Source organism: Gopherus flavomarginatus, chromosome 10 (assembly GCF_025201925.1).
Source record: "Gopherus flavomarginatus isolate rGopFla2 chromosome 10, rGopFla2.mat.asm, whole genome shotgun sequence".
NCBI classification, from domain to species: Eukaryota; Metazoa; Chordata; order Testudines; family Testudinidae; genus Gopherus; species Gopherus flavomarginatus.
This window is the reverse complement of record NC_066626.1, coordinates 73,387,719-73,406,917: the sequence shown is the minus strand read 5'-3', so window position 1 is coordinate 73,406,917 and position 19,199 is coordinate 73,387,719. Positions and strand designations below refer to the sequence as shown.

Here is a 19,199-nt window from a genome sequence, read left to right as displayed (position 1 = left end):
CAAACGTGCTTTGGCCAGATCTTATTTCATTCAGGAAATTGGTAGAAGCTATAACAGCAAAAGTACTTATTTTTTTTGCCAGTATAAGCTGTGTCAGCACTAGGAATGTTTGCCATTAGAGCTATGCTGGTGTATCTGGTCCAGGTAAACTTTTCTGGCCTAGGTGTCAGATTCTAGCTGGCCTGGCAGGGGCGCACAAAGTGGGGGAGAAAGGAAGTGCAAAGAGCCATCCCCTCATTAATGCCCCGCACAGAGGTCGGCTGCAAGGTGGCTGTGGAGTGACCACTGTCCCGTAGTGAAGAGCTGGCAGTGCCCAGCAGAAATGCATCCTGCTTCCATTTACACAGTGGCAGAGCTGCCATTGGCATGTGTGCTCCCTCGGAGACCCAGGAATTCTGACTAAGTGAGCTGGAATTCTGCCTGAGAAACTCCTCCTGTGACACATAGGGTGTGCCTGTAGGCCATAACCTGACCCTGGCCTTGTACAACAAGATCCTTATCCAGCAGCTTGAAAAGGAAACAGATCCCATGAATGTACCTTCAAACTAATTCTGCTTTTTAGGATGTAGGGGATCACAGTTATTGCAGCTGAGCATTTCACACACATTTCACTGTGGTACACGGATTACTAGCATACTTGACCTTGTTATCTTTAAAGCACTACACCAACATTATCCGGCTGAATGATTGCAACAATGACTTTCTGTTCATATAAACATCTTCCATCCAGAAGGATCCCAAAGTGGTTTGACAAATATGAGAAAAGGATCTGTATGATCAACATAGATTTCTAAGGTGGTACAGTCACTGTCAACACTAAGAGTTCAAAAATCATGAGTTAGTCTCCAAAAAACCATGAGACTGGCTTAAAAACGATGAGATTACAAAAAATAATAAATGTTGGGTTATTTTTCTTTGCCTTACAGTTGTTACGCCTTTTGGATACATTCAGGCCATTTTTCAAGCTTCTCCGCAACTAGCGCTAGAAACATTTTTTAAAATGAAAACTAAGATTCTCCTGTGATCACCTGACTCCACGAGGTGGGGCTTTAAGAAAAACAGCAACTATTGCACGAGTTGCCAACACTGCTGGGGCTGAGGCAATAGTAGGGATGGTATCAGAAGGATAGCATAGGGTAAAGCTCTGACATCACTCTAATCCTCTTGAGGTTAAAGAGGAATTAAATGTTATTTTCAGTTTCTTGAGACATTTCTTATGCTTATTCTCTGTATGAAGGTTTCCTCATTCAAGTTCCCCTATGACATAGTGGGGACTTACAGGCCCAACGCCCCACAAGAATGTATTTCTTTCCATAGTCAACCTTGTGACTCTCTCAGATGTCATCCTATCTTACTCTCTCCCTGGATTGCTATCTTTCTCCTTTATAGCATAACCCCAGTGCCCAGCACTGCTGCCTGCCCAATGTGTGGGCAGAGAAATGGGATTACCATTCCCACGCAGTCACCAATGAGAGTGAAAACCACAATTACTGTAATGTCAACACCCTGCCTTAGTGTTGGCAGAAAACACCTCTGCCCCACCCAGCTCCTATTCGGTTATGATAGGTGTCCAAATATGAATTGGTCATAAAGTTCAGGGTGCTGGGAAGTGAAGAGGGCTTCATAGCCTATTTGGAGTCCGGCACAGGTTTACAGCTGAGTCCTGAGTGACTCAGCAGAATAACAGAAGAACCTGATGTACAGAGATTGTACAACACAGGAGCTAAATCCTGCCCTTAACTTCACTGGGAGCCATGTTTCCAAGGATAGAATTTGAACTCAAGAACTGGATTTTCCCCTTCCTTAGACTAAAGTGTGAAGACTAAAAAGAGAACTACAGATCTGCTTTAAATTTAAATCCAAATGCACCAGATTCTGGTTTCAGAAGCGCCCACATATTCTGTTAACCAGACATTAGAAAGAACGAAATGATACTTTGCTCTTAGTGTTTGTACAGTGCTAGCACGACAGGAACTTATTCTCAGTTGGTCACTCACCACAACCAAAATAAACAAGATGATGATTATTAACACTAATAGAGAACACCTTTCATGCGAGGTTGTGTACCTGTAACAATCCAGGGATGATATCAGGAAGCAGCTGATGTAAAGATTCTTTTGAAATCCTTTCAATGACTTTTGTCTGCATTTTGATGGCAGCTAGATTAATCGGGTAGTCAGCGGTTTGAATGATGGGGCAGAGCACTTTGATGCACTGTTCGGGGTGTATGGAACTGGCCAGGGTGGAAGCAGCTTCCTCAGCAGCTCTGACAACCTGGAATAAAAAACAAAACAAAACAAAAACATTAATGGGCTCTCACTTCACAAGCAAAATAATCCTGCACACGCCAGCGAACACAAGGAAATTTCTACTGATGCTGTTCTACAGTAGACCCCTTGCAAGTACAAAAGGCATTCCTGAGGAGTGGGGGGCTTCAGAGAATTGGCAACATTTGCTTCCAGCTACAGATCTATTGCAAGCAGGCCAGTAAGTGACAAAAAATCACAGATTAACAGATTTTAAGGCCAGATGATCATCTATTATAGCTTCCTGTATAACACAGGTCACAGAATTGCACCAGATGACTCTGGTATTGAGCCCAATAACTTGTTTGACCAAAGCACATCTTTAGAAAGCCTCCGGTCTTGATCTGAATATATCAAGAGATGGAAAATCCACCCTTGGTAGTTTGTTCCAGTGGTTAGTTACTCTCACTGTTACTGAGGGCTGCTTGGATGCCTCACTTAAATATGCATAGCCTCAATCCATTCTTTGTGGGGCACGTTAGTCACAGAAAGCTGCATCAGTGTCCCCAAAACTGCATCACTGTTAGCAGTCTTCACAAAGAAGTCAAGGATGGACCAGTCTCAGATACTGAACCTTTGGTGTTGTCAGGGTAGAGGCACCTTTGTGAGGCACCATGCTGCTGACTGCATGCTGTTTTCTATAGCTGAGGAATTGTCAGTCTAGGACCTTTCATAACATAACTTTAAAATGTTTTAGAAAAAGAGGGGCAATCAGCCAACTTGTTAGAATTCTATAGGGATCAATTTGCATCAGAAGGTCTGTGAATGAATCACACACTAGGCATGTGAAGCCAGGATTTCTTAGTGTTAGTGTTAGAGTGTGTGTTTGTGTGCGCGTGTGTGTGTGAGATACTATATGTTGTTCTTGAGGGTGGGGGAGAAATATCAGTATTTACCAATGGGCTAATCTAAGACTTTGGTGCAAAGGAATAAAACTGCTTGTGCTGATGAAATAAGAAGCTCTCAAGAGATCTCTATTTGGAGAGCTTTTCTTTAAAAGCAATTCACTTCTTGGCACTGGCGCTTTTGATGGCTCCTTCCCCTGCATGGAAATGCAACTAGGATTAAGAGGAAGCATGGTTGTCTAGTCATGAATTTAACAACATTTGTGGGCGAGTCACACGTATCTGAACACAGGCCGTTCAGGATTATGCTTTGTGACAACTCTGAACGCTTCATTTGTAAATGTTATCACAGACACAATGAGTGAGAAAAAACTGGATAAACAGATCACAATGTACTACGGAATTTTATCTTCTTGGTGTTTTGCCTGATAAGAAAGTGATGCTATTTTAGTACACACTCAGAGACAGATTCTGATCTCAGTTACAGCAATATAAATCTGGAATAATTCCCAAAAAATTACACTGACTTGGGCCTTAGACCTGCATTATTTGCACATGGAAGTTTTACATGCATATAATGCTGCAGGATTGGGGTCCATTTTTTTAGTCAGAAAGGTATCTACAACCATTAATGTTATTATTCATTCAAGAAATATAGTCACAGGGTTACAATTTTCCACAAAATGTGAAAATGGCAATGAAAGATCCAACGGTTTTGCCATTATAAACTCAGCATGAAAAGTTGCCTTTGAACTAAATCTTAATTGTGGGAATTAGTTTTTGCTCACCTTTTAGAAAACAAATTCTGCTGTTTTTGAACTTTAAGAGTTTTCACACAATGGAGGTTGGGTTTTTTCTTTTGCATTTTTTTCTAACTGGAATTTTAAGTTAATATTGATGTTGACTACAATTGTGGCATTCTAATACTGTACATAACTAGAAAGTGCCAGATTAGTTGGTATAGAAACAAGTTGGATTATACCTACACACCCACTTTTTCAAAATATTGCCTAAAGGGTCCCAGTGGGTGGGCCTAATTTACTTGGACAGCAGCTGGTTATTTTTATCAGGTCACTTCTCCATGAACTAAATTTCTACCACGTAGGGAAGGGAAAATTGCATAATTCATTTTCTGTTTAGAGCCAGTGGAAGATTTCTGGTCTTGTGAGCGCATATCAAGTAAATGGTGTCTGCATTTAGGTCACACTTCAGCAAAGCACTTAAGCACATGTTTAAGTTTAAGAACCTGCTGAAATCCAATTGATGTCAATGGGATTTAAGCATGTGTTTAAGTGCTTTCCTGAATTGGTGCCTTAGCGAGTAAACACCTATTTTGTTCTCTCTCTCACATACACAGACAGACAATTACTTTGGAAAGGCACTGCAGGGGATAGGGTATCTTAAAAGTTCCTGTCAACCTCTTTTGATCCAGCAGGACAAATTGTTCTATCATTACATCTACATTGACGCCTTACAACAAAATGCCACCATGTTGCATCTCAAGCAATAAAATGCCAGTTAATAATTTAGGACTTAACCCAGCATTCACTGTGCACCCAAATCTCCTACTGGCTTCAACAGGGATCAGGCCTTTAGTACAATTCTTCTTCTAAACCACCAATGAGATTAACTTTACATGTTATCTTTCGTGCACTGGACCATTTCCTTTTCATATATAGGAAAAGACACATCTAACAGCTCTTATACAGGTAAAATATTCATCAACTTTATAGGTCTGTAGGATTAGTTCTACAGAGATAAAGCAAAGAGAAAATCAATAGCAAGAAATATTCCCTTTTCTGACCTTTAAATTGATGAAGATGTTTTGTAACTATTTCACAAGATCATTGAATATTTCTGTGTTTATTTTATTGGTGTGAAACAAAGGAGTGGGCGGGTGAGATTCATGCAAGTGGTCAGACGAGATGATCATGTTCCCTTCTGGCCTTAAAGTCTATGACGGGCCACAGCAATGTCACATCAATAGTATTGTTTATGGCAAACGATACTTCTCCTTAGTCAGAGGTGAGTAAATTTACTGGAACAAATGAGTTAATTTTAAACAATTGGGAACAGAAAGATGGTTCTTTCCCACTAACTCTAAGCAAAAAGAGATAAAAACTCACCAAACAATAATACGGCCCACATCATTCTTTGAGCACTAAAAGCTAATTTAAATTAAAAGCAATTGCTTGTCAAGCCCTGAATATTTCTTTACAATTAAGTAGCAATGGGTTTAATTATTATTTCATACCAGTGTAAAAAACAGGAACTCCATTTAAGGCAATGGAGTTAGACTGGTATAAAAGTAGGGTAAAGTAAAAATCAGAATCAAGCCTAATTTCTTTAATCTTATACTTACATTCATTATAATTATGGCTACAACTGAAGCAGCTCTGTACAGGAACACATATATAGGGGGCAGAGGCAAGGCTGAGTACGAAACCTTGAAGTTGTCATTTCATGACTTTTGAGAGTTTCACTTTGTAATATTCTGTTTTTGTTGTTTTTTACATTTATAGGCGTACGAGCTGTCTGTTTTACTGGCCTCCAAGATTCTTCCATAGATGCTTTTACTGTCAGGCTGCCTGATGTGTGTACATGCCATGAGACATTGCAGGATTGGGAAGGAATTTTCTCCCAGGTCAGATTGGCAGTGACCTTGGGGGTGAGCGTGGGGAGTTGCCTCTCTCTGCAGAGCAGGATGTGGGTTATTTGCTGGTATCTTGGTATATCTCACTTATTCAATTCCTTCCCACTGCAGGGGGCTCGGGCACTGGTGCACTTCGGTCCCTTCTGTTTTCTGCCTGTGGCGCACAACAGTTTAATTTTCTGAGGGTTAATTTTAGTTGTTGGGTTTAGGGTGTGGGTGCTGGGTGGTGCTGGTGGCCTGTGACGTGCAAGACGTCAGACTATATGATCTGGTGGTACCTCTGGCCTCACTCTCTTTAGCTCTATGACTTTCTGGCACTGACAGACAGCAATATAACTATTGACAGATGAAGTTCAAAAGGTCCAGGGTGTGGGTTTGAATAGCAGCTGGAGATCTTCGAGATGTGTGGTCCCTACCTGTATTCCACTGTGGGGGTACACATGCGCTCCAGGGACCTGAGATCAGAAGATTTTTGCTAGCAGTGTCTCCTGGCCCATGCCTGCATGCTTCTATTCTGCATGCTCCAGCTCCGGGGCATAAAGGGCAATCTGGACAGACTGCCGCTCCAGTTCCTTCCCTCCTGTAAACTTTGGAAGCAGAGGAGAAGGCAGGTGGGTAGCGGAATACAGAGAGGAGTCTCACATCTCAAAGAACTCCAGTTATTGTACAAGGTAAGTGACCTCTCTTTCTTCTTCAAGTGCTTGTCCCTATGTGCATTCTACTGTGGGTGACTGACCAGAAGTTCTCATTTAAGAGGAGGATGCAAGGATTTACACATTATAGACGACTGATAGACTGTAAATCCAAAGGATACATCAGCTGCAGATGTTGAACTGGTGCATAATGTCTTGGGCAGGTATGCGCAGAGCTCCACACTGCCACTTTACAGATATCAAAGAGCAGCACTTCATAAAGTGAGGCTATCAAAGCTGTCTGGGCTCTGGTAGAGTGGGCTCTCACATGTTGAGGAGGAGAGGTATTAGCTGACTGTTAACAGAGGAGAACTTGCTTGTCCTTTCATCTGTTCCGCCAGTGACTTCCTAAACAGTCTAGGTGATTTCCTAAATGACTTTTGTCTTTGTATATAAAGTGCAAATGCCAGCATAGATCCAGGGAGTGGAGTTTCCTCTCCTCATTGGTGGCATATGGCTTTGGAAAAAAAGACAGATGGACGTACTGTCTGGTTTAGATAAAAGGCCAAGATTACCTTCGGGGTGAATTTTGGGTGTAGTCCCAACAAAACCTTAGTCTTGGAAAACTGTGTTAGGTGGATTAGCCATATGGGCTCCTAGTTTTCCAACTTCTAACTGAAGTCAACGTTCTAGTGAAGACCACTAGAAAGTCAATATTAACGGATAGATGGGACAGCAAGCATGTAGCTAATGGTTCAAATGGTGACTTGGTTAACACCAAGAGGACCACCAAGTTAAGTTCCCATGTTGGAGCAGGTTTAGTTACTAGAGGGAAGGTTCTAACTAGATCTTTTAGAAAAAGTACAGTCACTGGATGGATGAAAATACAGTGGTTGCCACTAGGGGTCTCAGCAGGCACTAATCTTTGCCAAGTGCACTCACAGGGAGTTAAGAGAAACACATGAGGTCTTCAGGGTCCAAAAGATAGTCTAGAGTAGTGGAAATGTCCAATTCCTCCTGGGACATCTGGCAACATTGAGCCCAAATTGAAAAATCTCTTCCACTTAGCTAAGTAGCATTTCCTAGTGGATTCCTTCCTACTATTGTTAAGGATGGTTTGAACAACTACCAAACATCTTTGTTCTCGATGCAACGCCCGTCCAAATACCAAGCGATAAGGTGGAGGGACCCTGGACATGGAAGTTTGATCTTGCCCTTGTCTTGTGTCAAGAGGTCTAGAAACAACTGGATACTGACTGGTGGACAGCCTGACAGTCTGAAAAGGTTAGGGAACCAAAATTGTCCAAGCCACCTGGGAGCAATGAGGATAATCACTGCCCCATCCCACTGAATCTTTCCGAGGACTTCAGGTAAGAGAGGAATGGAGGAAAGGGACTGTAAGGGTCCCACACACGAGATTTGGAGGGCACCCACTTTAGAGTCCTGACCTTGACAGGAATCCCCACTGTCTGAATATGCTCTTCACCAGGGAATCATGTAGTTCCTATTCATGACTGATCATGAAGTGTCTGCTGAGTCTGTCCAGAGTCATGCCGATAAATGTTATGGTCTCTGATGGAACTAAATTCTGTGTTCACACAGATTACTAGTAATTTTTGAAGACCAAATAAAGAGGAGGTTGATGTCAGTACCTCCTGATGAAATCTCCTTGTCAACAGCCAATCGTCTAGGTAAGGAAAGACTGTTGAGCCACGGCATCAGATGTGTGCAGCCACTACTGAAAGCATTTTCATACACACTCTGGGTGCTATTTCTAGTCCAAAGTGGAGTATCCTGTGTTGATAATGGTTTGGACCTACAATGAAACTCAGGAATCTTTTGTGAGGGGGTGAGTGTCTTCATGAAAATAGGCATAAGAACATAAGAATGGGGATCCATCCCCTGTTGCCCATTCCCAGCTTCTGGCCAACAGAGGATAGGAACACCATCTTTGTCCATCCTGGCTAATAGCCATTAATGGACCTATCCTCTATGAATTTATCTGCACATGCACAGAGTGTAGGTGTAGTCAGAATCACAATAAAAGAGGGCTCCCAGACTGGGTAAAATGAGTTCTCTATGGGAAAACTCCAGCAGGAACCATCCCTCTACTGATGATCAATTGTCAAGGCAGACATCACACCCTAAGAATATTGTGATGTGAGAGCAAGACTATATTTATAACTGGTACATAGGTCTTGACAGGATTTCTATATGCATGGGTAATTGTAACTTTAATAAAACCTGTAAACCAGGCTAGACCTTGTTCTTGTGAATGTATGTGTGGTCACTACCCTGGGTCTTTATGTGTTCCTAAAGGTTCTAAATCTGAAGCAGGTATCAAAGGAGACTTTCACTCTGTGGAGCTTAAAATCGTAGCCACAGAGCCAAACCCACGGTGGTGTAATACAACATTACTCAATTCACTTGAAATAAAATAAAAGGCTACACTTGGGGATGAGGATTGGAATAAAACCTTTTTCCCTGATGTTAAGGTGGTATTTTATGGCTCCCTGATGAAGTAGAGAGTCTACTGCTTGAATGGGCATCCTCTTGTGAGAGTGGCCCCTGAAAAGGGACAGGGAAAGGCTATGGTGTAGCCAAAATGGATGATGTCGAGAACTCATTTGTCTGTCATCATCTGCTTGGTATGGAAAAATTGGGTTAGCTGGCCACCAAATTGGATGTTGGGGTTGGAAGGAGATGGCATCTGAAGTGGTTCACAGCTCCTGAAGGTCCTGTCAAACACAGCCCTGCAATCTGACCTGAAGCTAACAGGACTCAGTTACAAGTGCTTGGTCCAGCTCAGGTTGGAGAACAACCGGACCATCTCGGGCTCAGCTCAGGTCTCCTCCTGCTGCCCACAGCTGTGCGCCCCACTCCTGCCACCTCACTACACTGTGTGCATTGTGGAGTGAGTGTGTCCAAGAGTCACAGCAGCAATCATACTGCAGCAACACAACACAGCAGGGAGTGGTGGACATCAGGAACAGGGCTTCTGGCTGCTGCTGTGCTGACACCTTCCTTTCTCCCCACCCCTTGTTCCCCCTACTGGGCAGGAGGTGGTGGCAGCACTGACTCAGGTTTTGGGGGAAGGGTCGGGGTTGGGTTAGGTTGGAACATGACTCAACCCTTTCAGTCTCAGGTGGGCTTGGGTCTGGTTCCGGCCCTCTTGACCGTGATTGGATAACACCATCCAAAATTCCAAATATATTCTCTCCTCGGATATTTCAGATTAGCAACTTGTAGGGCAAGTAACTTCCCATGAACTTCAACAGTTGCAGGATCACGCCACAGCCATAAGTAGGTAACAATTCTAAACAGCCGTGTCTTTTATCACTGCTTAACACCCATGCGCCTGCCGATAATGTCACTCCTTCCCCATGCCTAGGAAGCTGAAATTACTGCACTTGCCTTTCCTTTATGGTAACAAGTGTTCAGCTTGCAGCACAAGTATAAAATATACAATAAAGACCAGCAGTGTAGACCAGCATTGTGCCCCACTTTTGGTTGCCCTTGACTAATCTCTAATGGACACATGTGTGTATCAGAAAATTATGGCAACAATTTCAGACAATTGGCAGGGAGCTATTGGAATATAGAAGCAAGGACACAGTTCATGCATTGACAATATGATCTTACATTCAGACTGACCAGACTGTCCATTTCTATAGCACCTTCCACCACAAAAGACTCCAAAGTGCTTTACATACGTAGAAAGATGCACAAACTATACACAGTGCTCAATCCAGCCACACTGAAATGCAGCAACACCACCCCAGCATGGACCTCCATGAACCATGTCTGACTTTTCCCAATGAAGTCAGAGCTTCACACGTGTGAGCATTAACACGTTCCAAACACAATTAGCAATCAGTGAAAGGATGGTATAAACAGTACACTGGACAGAAGAGGATTTGATTTTGTGCGGTAACCTTCATACATCCAAATACCCCCAAAGTAACATGACAAACATGCTAAACAATAACTCACATCGCCATTAACACTACAATCTGTTTTAATGAGAGAGGGAATGAGAGTCCGACCACTGAGATATTTTCCTCTCCCTCTCAGTTACTTTCTTAAAGTGCCCTCAAATCTTTAACATCCACCTAGACAGCCGGCAAACACAGGCAGAAGGAACTTTAGTTTAACTTCTCATTGAGATGGGAGTATGTCAAAGTGCAGCACATCCTACTCCACCCCCAGACCTGCACTGCAAATTCTGTGCCAAAGAGGAGCTGGAGTTCCAGTGTGGGACAGGAATTCATGACCTTCTGGCCCGAGGTGAGAGTTTGACCAACTGAGCCATACTCAAATGGACTCTGAGTTAATGTTTCACAGACTTAACTGATTCAGCAACCTCAAGGTACAGGTAAAGCTATCTAGAGCACTTACCCAGGTGTATCTTTACCCAGAAAGCTGCTGCACATGGGCCAGGACCCTACTGACATCCCAGTGGGGCATTAAGCCCTTCTGACAGCACTACCACTCCACTCACAGTGATACCACCTAGTGCACCCATACAGGGCAGCCATTATTTGCCCTTAAACGTTATGGGAACATGGTCTGCAGCATTCTGCATCTGAGCAGTCATTCAAAGATCTGTATGTCTATAGACACTGTCTACATTCTAAGTCTATTAATAAAGGTACTGTCCATAAAACTGTAGATCAAGGTCATACTCAGTACAGCATGGCTGTCAACTGCCTATGGTAAAGTAGCTGTGACCACACTTCTCTTCCTGTAGAAAATGCCTCATTCCCAGCCTAGCACTTTAGCCAAAGGGCTGTGCTCTTTTCCACTGCTGAAATGACCTATTAATTTCGAGACTTGTTCATGAAATACCTGCTCATGAAAGCCAAAGAGCCCTTCGGCATCGCAAGTGCATGCAACAGACAGACAAAAATGTGAGAGTGTGAAGTATAAAACTTTAAACATTAGACTTTATTTCAACATAACCTGTCAATTGCACATGGAGGGAAATTCCCTGGGGGACTTTAAAGATGAAGGAAAAAGCTAGAAGGGAGCTGCTCGAGATTGCTGATTTTTGTGTGAACTTTTGAAGGGCGCTGAGTCAAGGTGAGTTGAGAAGTATGTAACCAGGAAAAAGCTGCTAATAAAAGGCACTCCTTCAGAACAAAATGTTTTGTCTGACTGCTTTATCAGGAAACCAATTTACAATTACAACTTATTACTCTGTATAGAAAATGACAGCAGTGTGGAAAACACTTAAATCTGAGACTGGAGAGTATGGCAATGCTGATTTATTAAAGGATTAAAATTAGGGCTGTCAAGCGACTAAAAAAATTAATCACGATTAATCGCGCTGTTAAACAACAATAGAATACCATTTATTTTAAATATCTTTTGATGTTTTCTACATTTTCAAATATATTAATTTCAATTACAGCACCGAATACAAAGTGTACAGCGCTCACATAATATTTATTTTTATTACAAATATTTGCACTGTAAAAAACAAAAAAAATATTTTTAATTCACCTCATACAGGTACTGTAGTTCAATCTCTTTATCATGAAAACTGAATTTACTAATGCAGAATTATGTACAAAAAAACTGCATTCAAAAATAAAATAATATAAAACTTTAGAGCCTACAAGTCCACTCAGTCCTACTTCTTGGTCAGCCAATTACTCAGAAAAACAAGGTTGGTTACAATTTGCAGAAAATAATGCTGCCTGCTTCTTGTTTACAAGGTCACCTGAAAGTGAGAACAAGATGTGCATGGCACTGTTGTAGCTGGTGTTGCAAGATATTTACATGCCAGATGCACTAAAGAGTCGTACGTCCTTTCATGCTTCAACCACTATTCCAGAGGACATGCTTCCATGCTGATGATTGGTTCTGCTCAATAATGATTCAAAACATGGCAAACCAGGGCTGGCTTTAGGAACTGTGGGGCCCAATCTGAACACCCGGCGGCGGTCCGGGTCTTCGGCGGCATTTCGGCGGCACGGGGTCCTTCACTCGCTCTGGACCCCCTGCCACCAAAATACCGCCGAAGACCCGGAGCGAGTGAAGGACCCCCCGCCGCCAAAGTGCCGCCGAAGACCTGGACCGCCGCCGGGTGTAAAAAAAATTAAAAAAATTAAAAAGGCACGTAAGGTGCGGGGCCCAATTTTGGGCCTAAAGGTGGCACTGCTGCAGACTGACGCATGTTCATATTCATCATCTGAGTCAGATGCCACCAGCAGAAGGTTCATTTTCTTTTTTGGTGGTTTGAGTTCTGTAGTTTCTGCATCAGAGTGCTGCTCTTTCAAGACTTCTGAAAGCATGCTCCACACTGTGTCCCTCTCAGATTTTGGATGGCACTTTGGATTCTTAAACCTTGGGCCGAGTGCTGTAGCTACTTTTAGAAATCTTACATCAGTACCTTCTTTATGTTTTGCCAAATCTGCTGTGAAACTGTTTTTAAAACGAACATGTGCTGGGTCATCATTTGAGACTGTTATGACACGAAATACACGCAGAAGGCAGGTAAAACAGAGCAGGAGACATACAATTCTCCCCTTCAAGGAGTAAAGTCACAAATTTAATTGATGCATTTTTTTTTTTAATGAGCATCATCCGCATGGAAGCATGACCTCTGGAATGGTGGCCGAAGCATGAAAGGGCAAACAAATGTTTAGCATATCTGGCATGTAAATACCTTGCAATGCCAGCTACAAAAGTGCCATGTGAACGCCTGGTCTCACTTTCAGGTGACACTGTGAATAAGAAGCAGGCAGCAATATCCCCTGTCAGCGTAAACAAACGTATTTGTCTTAGCGACTGGCAGAATAAGTAGTAGGACCGAGTGGACATCTAGGCTCTAAAGTTTTACACTGTTCTGTTTTTGAGCGCAGTTATGTAACCAACAAAAATCTGGATTTGTAAGTTACATTTTCATGATAAAGAGACTGCACTTCAGTACTTGTATGAGGTGAACTGAAAAATACTATTTCTTTTGTCTATCATTTTTACAGTACATATATTTGAAATAAAAAATAATATAAGTGAGCACTGTGCACTTTGTATTCTGTGTTGTAATTGAAATCAATATTGAAAATGTAGAAAAACATCCAAAAATATTTAATAAATGTCAATTAGTTTCCTATTTTTATAAGTGCGATTAAACAAGATTAATTTTTTAATCACGATTAATTTTTTTGAGTTAACTGTGATTAATTGGCAGCCTCAATTAAAATAGTTTCTACCTTTGCTACTTTTTAGACAGATCTTACATATTCAGTCTCTGTGCTGTTGTTTTAAACAGACAGTACAACCTTCTGCGGAATCTAACAAAAACTACTTTTACAGCAGCTAAACGATCCTATGTGGCAGCCTTATCCAGGGCCGGCGCTTCCATTTAGGCGACCTAGGCGGTCGCCTAGGACGCCAGGATTTGGGAGGGCGGCATTTTGCGGCCCTTGGTGGCAATTCGGCGGGGGGGGGGGGGGGGGGGGGGTCCTTCCGCGCTCCGGGTCTTCAGCGGCAATTCTGCGACGGGTCTTCACTCGCTCCGGGATCCGCCGCTGAAGTGCCCCGAAGACCGGGAGCGTGGAAGGACCCCCCGCCCCCCGCCGCAGAATTGCCGCCAACAACCAGGAGCGTGGAAGGACCCCCGCCTAGGGCGCCAAAAACCCTGGCGCCGCTCCTGGCCTTATCTGTCTGATGATCTTTCTCATGGTCAACAGCTCTTATAGTGTAGAGGTGTAGAAGTCTTTTTAGTTTAAGACAACACTTTCCTTCTGCTGCATCAAAGGGCAAAGCTTATCATCCTTGATTTCAATGGAAGTTCTGCCAGAGTAAGGAGTTGGCTGAATTAGCAGGAAGGATTTGGCTCTCATTGGAAAATATGTATCTTACAGAAACAGAGAAGTTAGATTAGTCACTTTCTGGAGCTTAATATATGTGCATAATTGTCTTGATCTTTTTATGTGGTTCTTTTTATGTGAGTCACTTGCCATGGAAAATATGCCATGGCAGGTGACCGACATATAAATGTTACCTTAAGGATTCTACTGTAATGCTCCTTTTTTCCCCTTTTTTGTTCAGTGGATCCCTGCTGCAGAAGGAAGATAAAAGAATAAATCAATCCAACAAAGGGTCAAATCCTGACAAAAGGCAGCATGTCCTCAGGCAGGTGTCAGGTGCACTGAGTTTAATAGAGATCCTGCTGTTGCATGATAGAATCTCCCACTGGGCATGGCTGTGATGTTGTGGGGCACTTGAGGCTGCAGGAGGAAGTTGTGGACTTCTGCACATGGTTGGCATGGCTCAGTGTGCATTCACTAGTTCTCTTCATGACTTCTCCCTTCCCCTCTATATCACGCCCTCTTTGTCCATTTTTTGCTGTCCATTCACTAATTCTTCCACACTGTGGTCCAAGTTCATCTATCCCTCCCCATCATGTAGAACTGCTGCTTGTGCACTGACTGTGTGTTCACTATTGCTTTCCCCGACCTTACAAACCTGCAGAAACACAGGCTGGATTTTGCCGTTAGCTTGCTTTTCATGGTAATCAAGAGCATGTCTTTCCTGACATAAAGCCATATCCTGCCATTGATATTAATGAGGACTTTACTATTAGGTAAAGCTGATTGCAGGAATTGGGCCCACGTACAATACAGTTTCATATCCAGCTGAGATGCTTTCATATCCAGCTGAGTTTTTCTTTCCATTGCAGCAAGGATCAGCTAAAAAGCTGATTACATCAAGAAACCTTTAATATTAAGGGTGTTGGGGTTTTTTTTGGTCAAGATAGGTCAAATCTGTTTACTTCATAAACCCTGAGGATGTTGTTTTCCATTTCTTTGATCAGCGCATATTCTATTTTAAGAGTTAAAATAGCATGGATCACTTACCTCTTTGTGGGAATCCTTATGTGCTTCCAGTGTTTTCATGATGGTTAGCTCTGCGTAGTTCTTAAATCTTGCTGGCTGATTTCTTAAGATCTCCCGCAATACTCTTAATGCCAGCGCTCTTATTGAATGCTTAACCAAAGAGAAATACAAGTTGGAAACAAAATAATTTAACTGCAAAATGATAATATTGGCCATATTCTGCTGGCAGTTACACAAAAATAAGTCATGAGTCACTCCACAAATTCCAGTGGAGTGACAGGGGATTAAAATCAATGCAACTGAGAGCAGAATTGGTTCAGAGCTCTCCCCATTGTACAAAGATTCATATAGACAAGTGCATTCTCACTGATGGAGAAAGAACCAGAACAAATATAACATTTGCTAAATCCAATATCTTACTCCAGCAAAATATAAATTAGTGCTGAAAAGCCGTAAACCTGTATCACAGGGGATTGATAATGAAGCTCAGATTATATTTGTTTCTACTTTCCTGTTTTACTGAGTTCTGCAGATTTCACACTATCCATCTTTAAAGTGACAGTTCAAAACAGTGTTTCATATACAGATTCAATGAATCTACTTCATGTTTTTGTAGCTTTTATGGAAATTACTTTCATGGCTCTAAGTATTCAGTTAATGCAGCCACACCAGTGATTTATGTACTGACCCTTTGCAGCAAAAGATCATTATTAGTGGGAATACTAGAACATCCGCTTGAGTTATATAACTGTTATACCAAGTTTTTGGATTGTAGCCATTCCAAACAGTGACTATAATTTCAGCAGAGGACTAATTCCAAACTGAACCATTAAAGTACATCCTGATTCTTTGCTATTCACCTGTACAATGCACATGCTAACACAATTTAGTTGTCCTCTGCTTAGATCACGATATCTTCTGATAGATGTATAACAACAAGAGCAGACACTACAGATGGTGATGCATAAATTAAAAGTAACAATTGTCAAAATGTAAACCACCTACTCTGCTTCAGAATTATATTTTCATTTTGCAAATGGGGAACAGATTCAAAAGGACTTCAGATGTTTTATTACTGAACACAACAAGCATACAGTGGTATTGAATCAGGATAAAAACATCCCCAATCCTCTGAACCAGTATATATTCATAATTAATTGCCAATGTAATCAAGGTCACTTAAATGATTATGGCACTAATTTGTGGGCATACTTAGGGACTGAAGTCATCTAAGTGATGAAAATTTGGCCCATAAATAGTCTTTCTTGTCAACTATCATCTATTAAAACTTTTGCAGTAGTTCTACATCTGTATTTCCTATTGTATGCTGTTGTAGCCTGTTCAATGCCTAGGCCATTCTTCCCCATTAAAACACTATTTTTATTATTATTATTATTGGCACCTACTGGCATAATACTCTGGTCAAGTCAAGCATTTGAAGGCAACTCCTAATCCGTCAGTGAGATGATTGACCATGAAAGGATTGTCAACAGAACCAACATGGACAAACTGTCATCTAAGAATAAATGATGTACAAGAGAGTTAAATATAACACCAGCATCTTACATCTTTGTCTCCAAGTGTTTCTAGCAGCAAGAGCAAAATGGTTTTGAAATGTTCCTCCCAAACTCCCAGGTTATCTTCTCGTGTGATCTTCAATAGCTCGAGCAGGGCTCCTTTCCGTTCTTCCACCCGTTCGTTGTGGTTGGACAGTTCTTTCAGAAGATCAGCCACCAAATCAGAATGATCAATGGATACTTCTAGGACAAATGAAAACAAGTCAATTTCACTGGGGAAAAAAAGCAGCTGCCAGTGCTTTCAGAATTTATGATTGGGATGTCCCAAACCCAGGCCAGAAATACTGGACACATGGCAACCCCATATTTGAAGCAAAGCCCCAAAAGACTGGTTAGAAACAGACTCTAGTCAGGAACACACTAATTCTAGGATCTCTTTAAGACTGTTCTAACTTATGCCTGGCTACCCATGCACTTCAATGTGCAACTTGGTTAGGGTGATAGGAACTGAAAAGAAATAGAGGGCATGAATGAAATGACTTATTGCTCATTACCAGACTTTCGAAAATGAAGCATTACTTCTAGACAATATTATATAATTTCTGGTTGCTAATTAGAATCCATTGATACCTGTTTTCAACCTAAATTATTTTCTAACAAACCTTTTTATTTATGAATATATATACACATAAAAAACCCACTCCCCATAATAGGAGTTCCTACACACACGATAGAAAGAGTTCCCACACAACAATTTAGGGGTCCAATTCTTCTCCCAATTAAGTCAATAGCAAAATTTGCATCAACTTTAATGGTAGCAGAATCAGCACTGGAAGAGGTTATGAATAAAACAATACAGCTAAAACTGAACTGAAACAAATCACAATTGCCTAATAAACATACATGCAAGTTCTGTTACTCATGCAGTCACTTGAACCCTTACCTGAATAAAACAGGATGCATATTTATATAAAGAAATCATTTGCAGGGTTGTGTCCCATGATAATTTAAATATGTAAATGTAAAATACAGAATAAAATTAACTGCTTGAGAATTTATAATAGAAGCTGATACCAACCATCCCGAAGCTGATCCATATCATCATCAAACACAGCCTCTTTCAAGGCAGTCTTGTCGTAGGTGTTTATTGTGTCCGAATAAGGGTAGGGATTGTAATCTCGGGCTCGGGGCCCTGAAAAGGCGCGTGGAGGCTGAGTATTAAGTAGAGAGGTTTTGTTATCTAGAGCCATCCTTCCTCCTTCCATGACATCACTGCTTCCACGTACATCGCTGGCAGGTGCAGCTATTCCACCATCTCGAGACACCTGAACGAATCAGACAGAACAAGAATGGAATTTTAGATTATTCTTTTAATCTCACCAGAGATGCAACCTTTTAGATTTAATACCAACGTCTACTAAAATAAAACCAATCATCATAAATTGTGCATGTAATCTAATTTGCTGAAGATTAATTAAAATGTTGATATTGTCTCTTTTCATGAATTATGTACCTATTACTGTCCCAAAAGATTTCATTGGTGAAAACTTGAGCACAAGTAACAAATAAAATGATACTAGCTACTCCTAAGTTTGCACAAACTCCTGCAATTTGGCAAAACCCAGAAAGCAGGCTCAGGTACATATATTCTTGAAAACGAAGTTGCAAAAGAAGCAAGTGAAACTTTGAAAAAACCTGGACTTGTATTGAGCTTAATGAGAGTCCAATTCAGAAAATTCTACCAGGAATGTCAGGAAACCTCAGCTCCCAGTGGCAAGGGAGGGTCAGGTCTCAATTTTAGCATCATGTGCACAAGTTAATGCCAAAAATTTGTTATAATGACTTTTAAAAAAGTCTTCCAAAAGGCCAGAGAATACGTGGCTTTAAAATACACTTGAGTGACATTATGCTAATCTAAATGTACCTTTTTCCCAATAAGAAGCAGAAATTTAACTTGCAGAAGCATTTAAAACCATTAATGGCCCCAGTTTTGCCCTCCTTAAGAAGCATGATGACTAACATCTTTTATCACAAATAGTTCCACAGACCTCCAGGAAACCACATGCAGTGCAAGGTACTATTCCGTGATTTCAACCGAAAGTTACTATGAAACCTTTATATGAATTAGTTACAAATTGGGGGGAAACAATTAATGCATTTTGAAGATTTGTATCTTACTTTTTCTGTTATAAGCCTTAATACATGTTCCATGTTGAGAAATCAAATATTAGCATTTATTTCTTACTAAGTCCAAACTCCCGCTGAAATCAAGAGAAGTGAATTTCAAATGGAGTTCATGTGAGTAAGGGTCTATAGAATTTGGCTCCATGATTTTAAGACTAGGCAATTACATGTGGATTTTTACCTCTATGGCAAAGAACATGAAGAAAACAATTC

The 19,199-nt window shown here is 41.4% G+C and overlaps 1 protein-coding gene across 47 annotated transcripts in view; it reads right to left on the bottom strand.

Annotated features, from left to right (window-relative positions):
* The window catches only part of CLASP1 (cytoplasmic linker associated protein 1), a 278,689-nt gene that overhangs the window by 8,923 nt on the left and 250,567 nt on the right, over window positions 1-19,199 (bottom strand). For 30 of the 47 annotated variants that reach the window (XM_050916932.1, XM_050916931.1, XM_050916944.1 and 27 more), the window contains 4 exons: window positions 17,881-18,127; window positions 16,852-17,045; window positions 15,307-15,435; window positions 2,068-2,274 (listed from right to left, as the gene is read on the bottom strand). In XM_050916932.1, the coding sequence (XP_050772889.1) occupies window positions 2,068-2,274; window positions 15,307-15,435; window positions 16,852-17,045; window positions 17,881-18,127 (777 nt within the window). The remainder of the gene's footprint in view (window positions 1-2,067; window positions 2,275-15,306; window positions 15,436-16,851; window positions 17,046-17,880; window positions 18,128-19,199) is intronic. The other 17 variants (XM_050916934.1, XM_050916947.1, XM_050916943.1 and 14 more) reach the window with 1 other exon arrangement.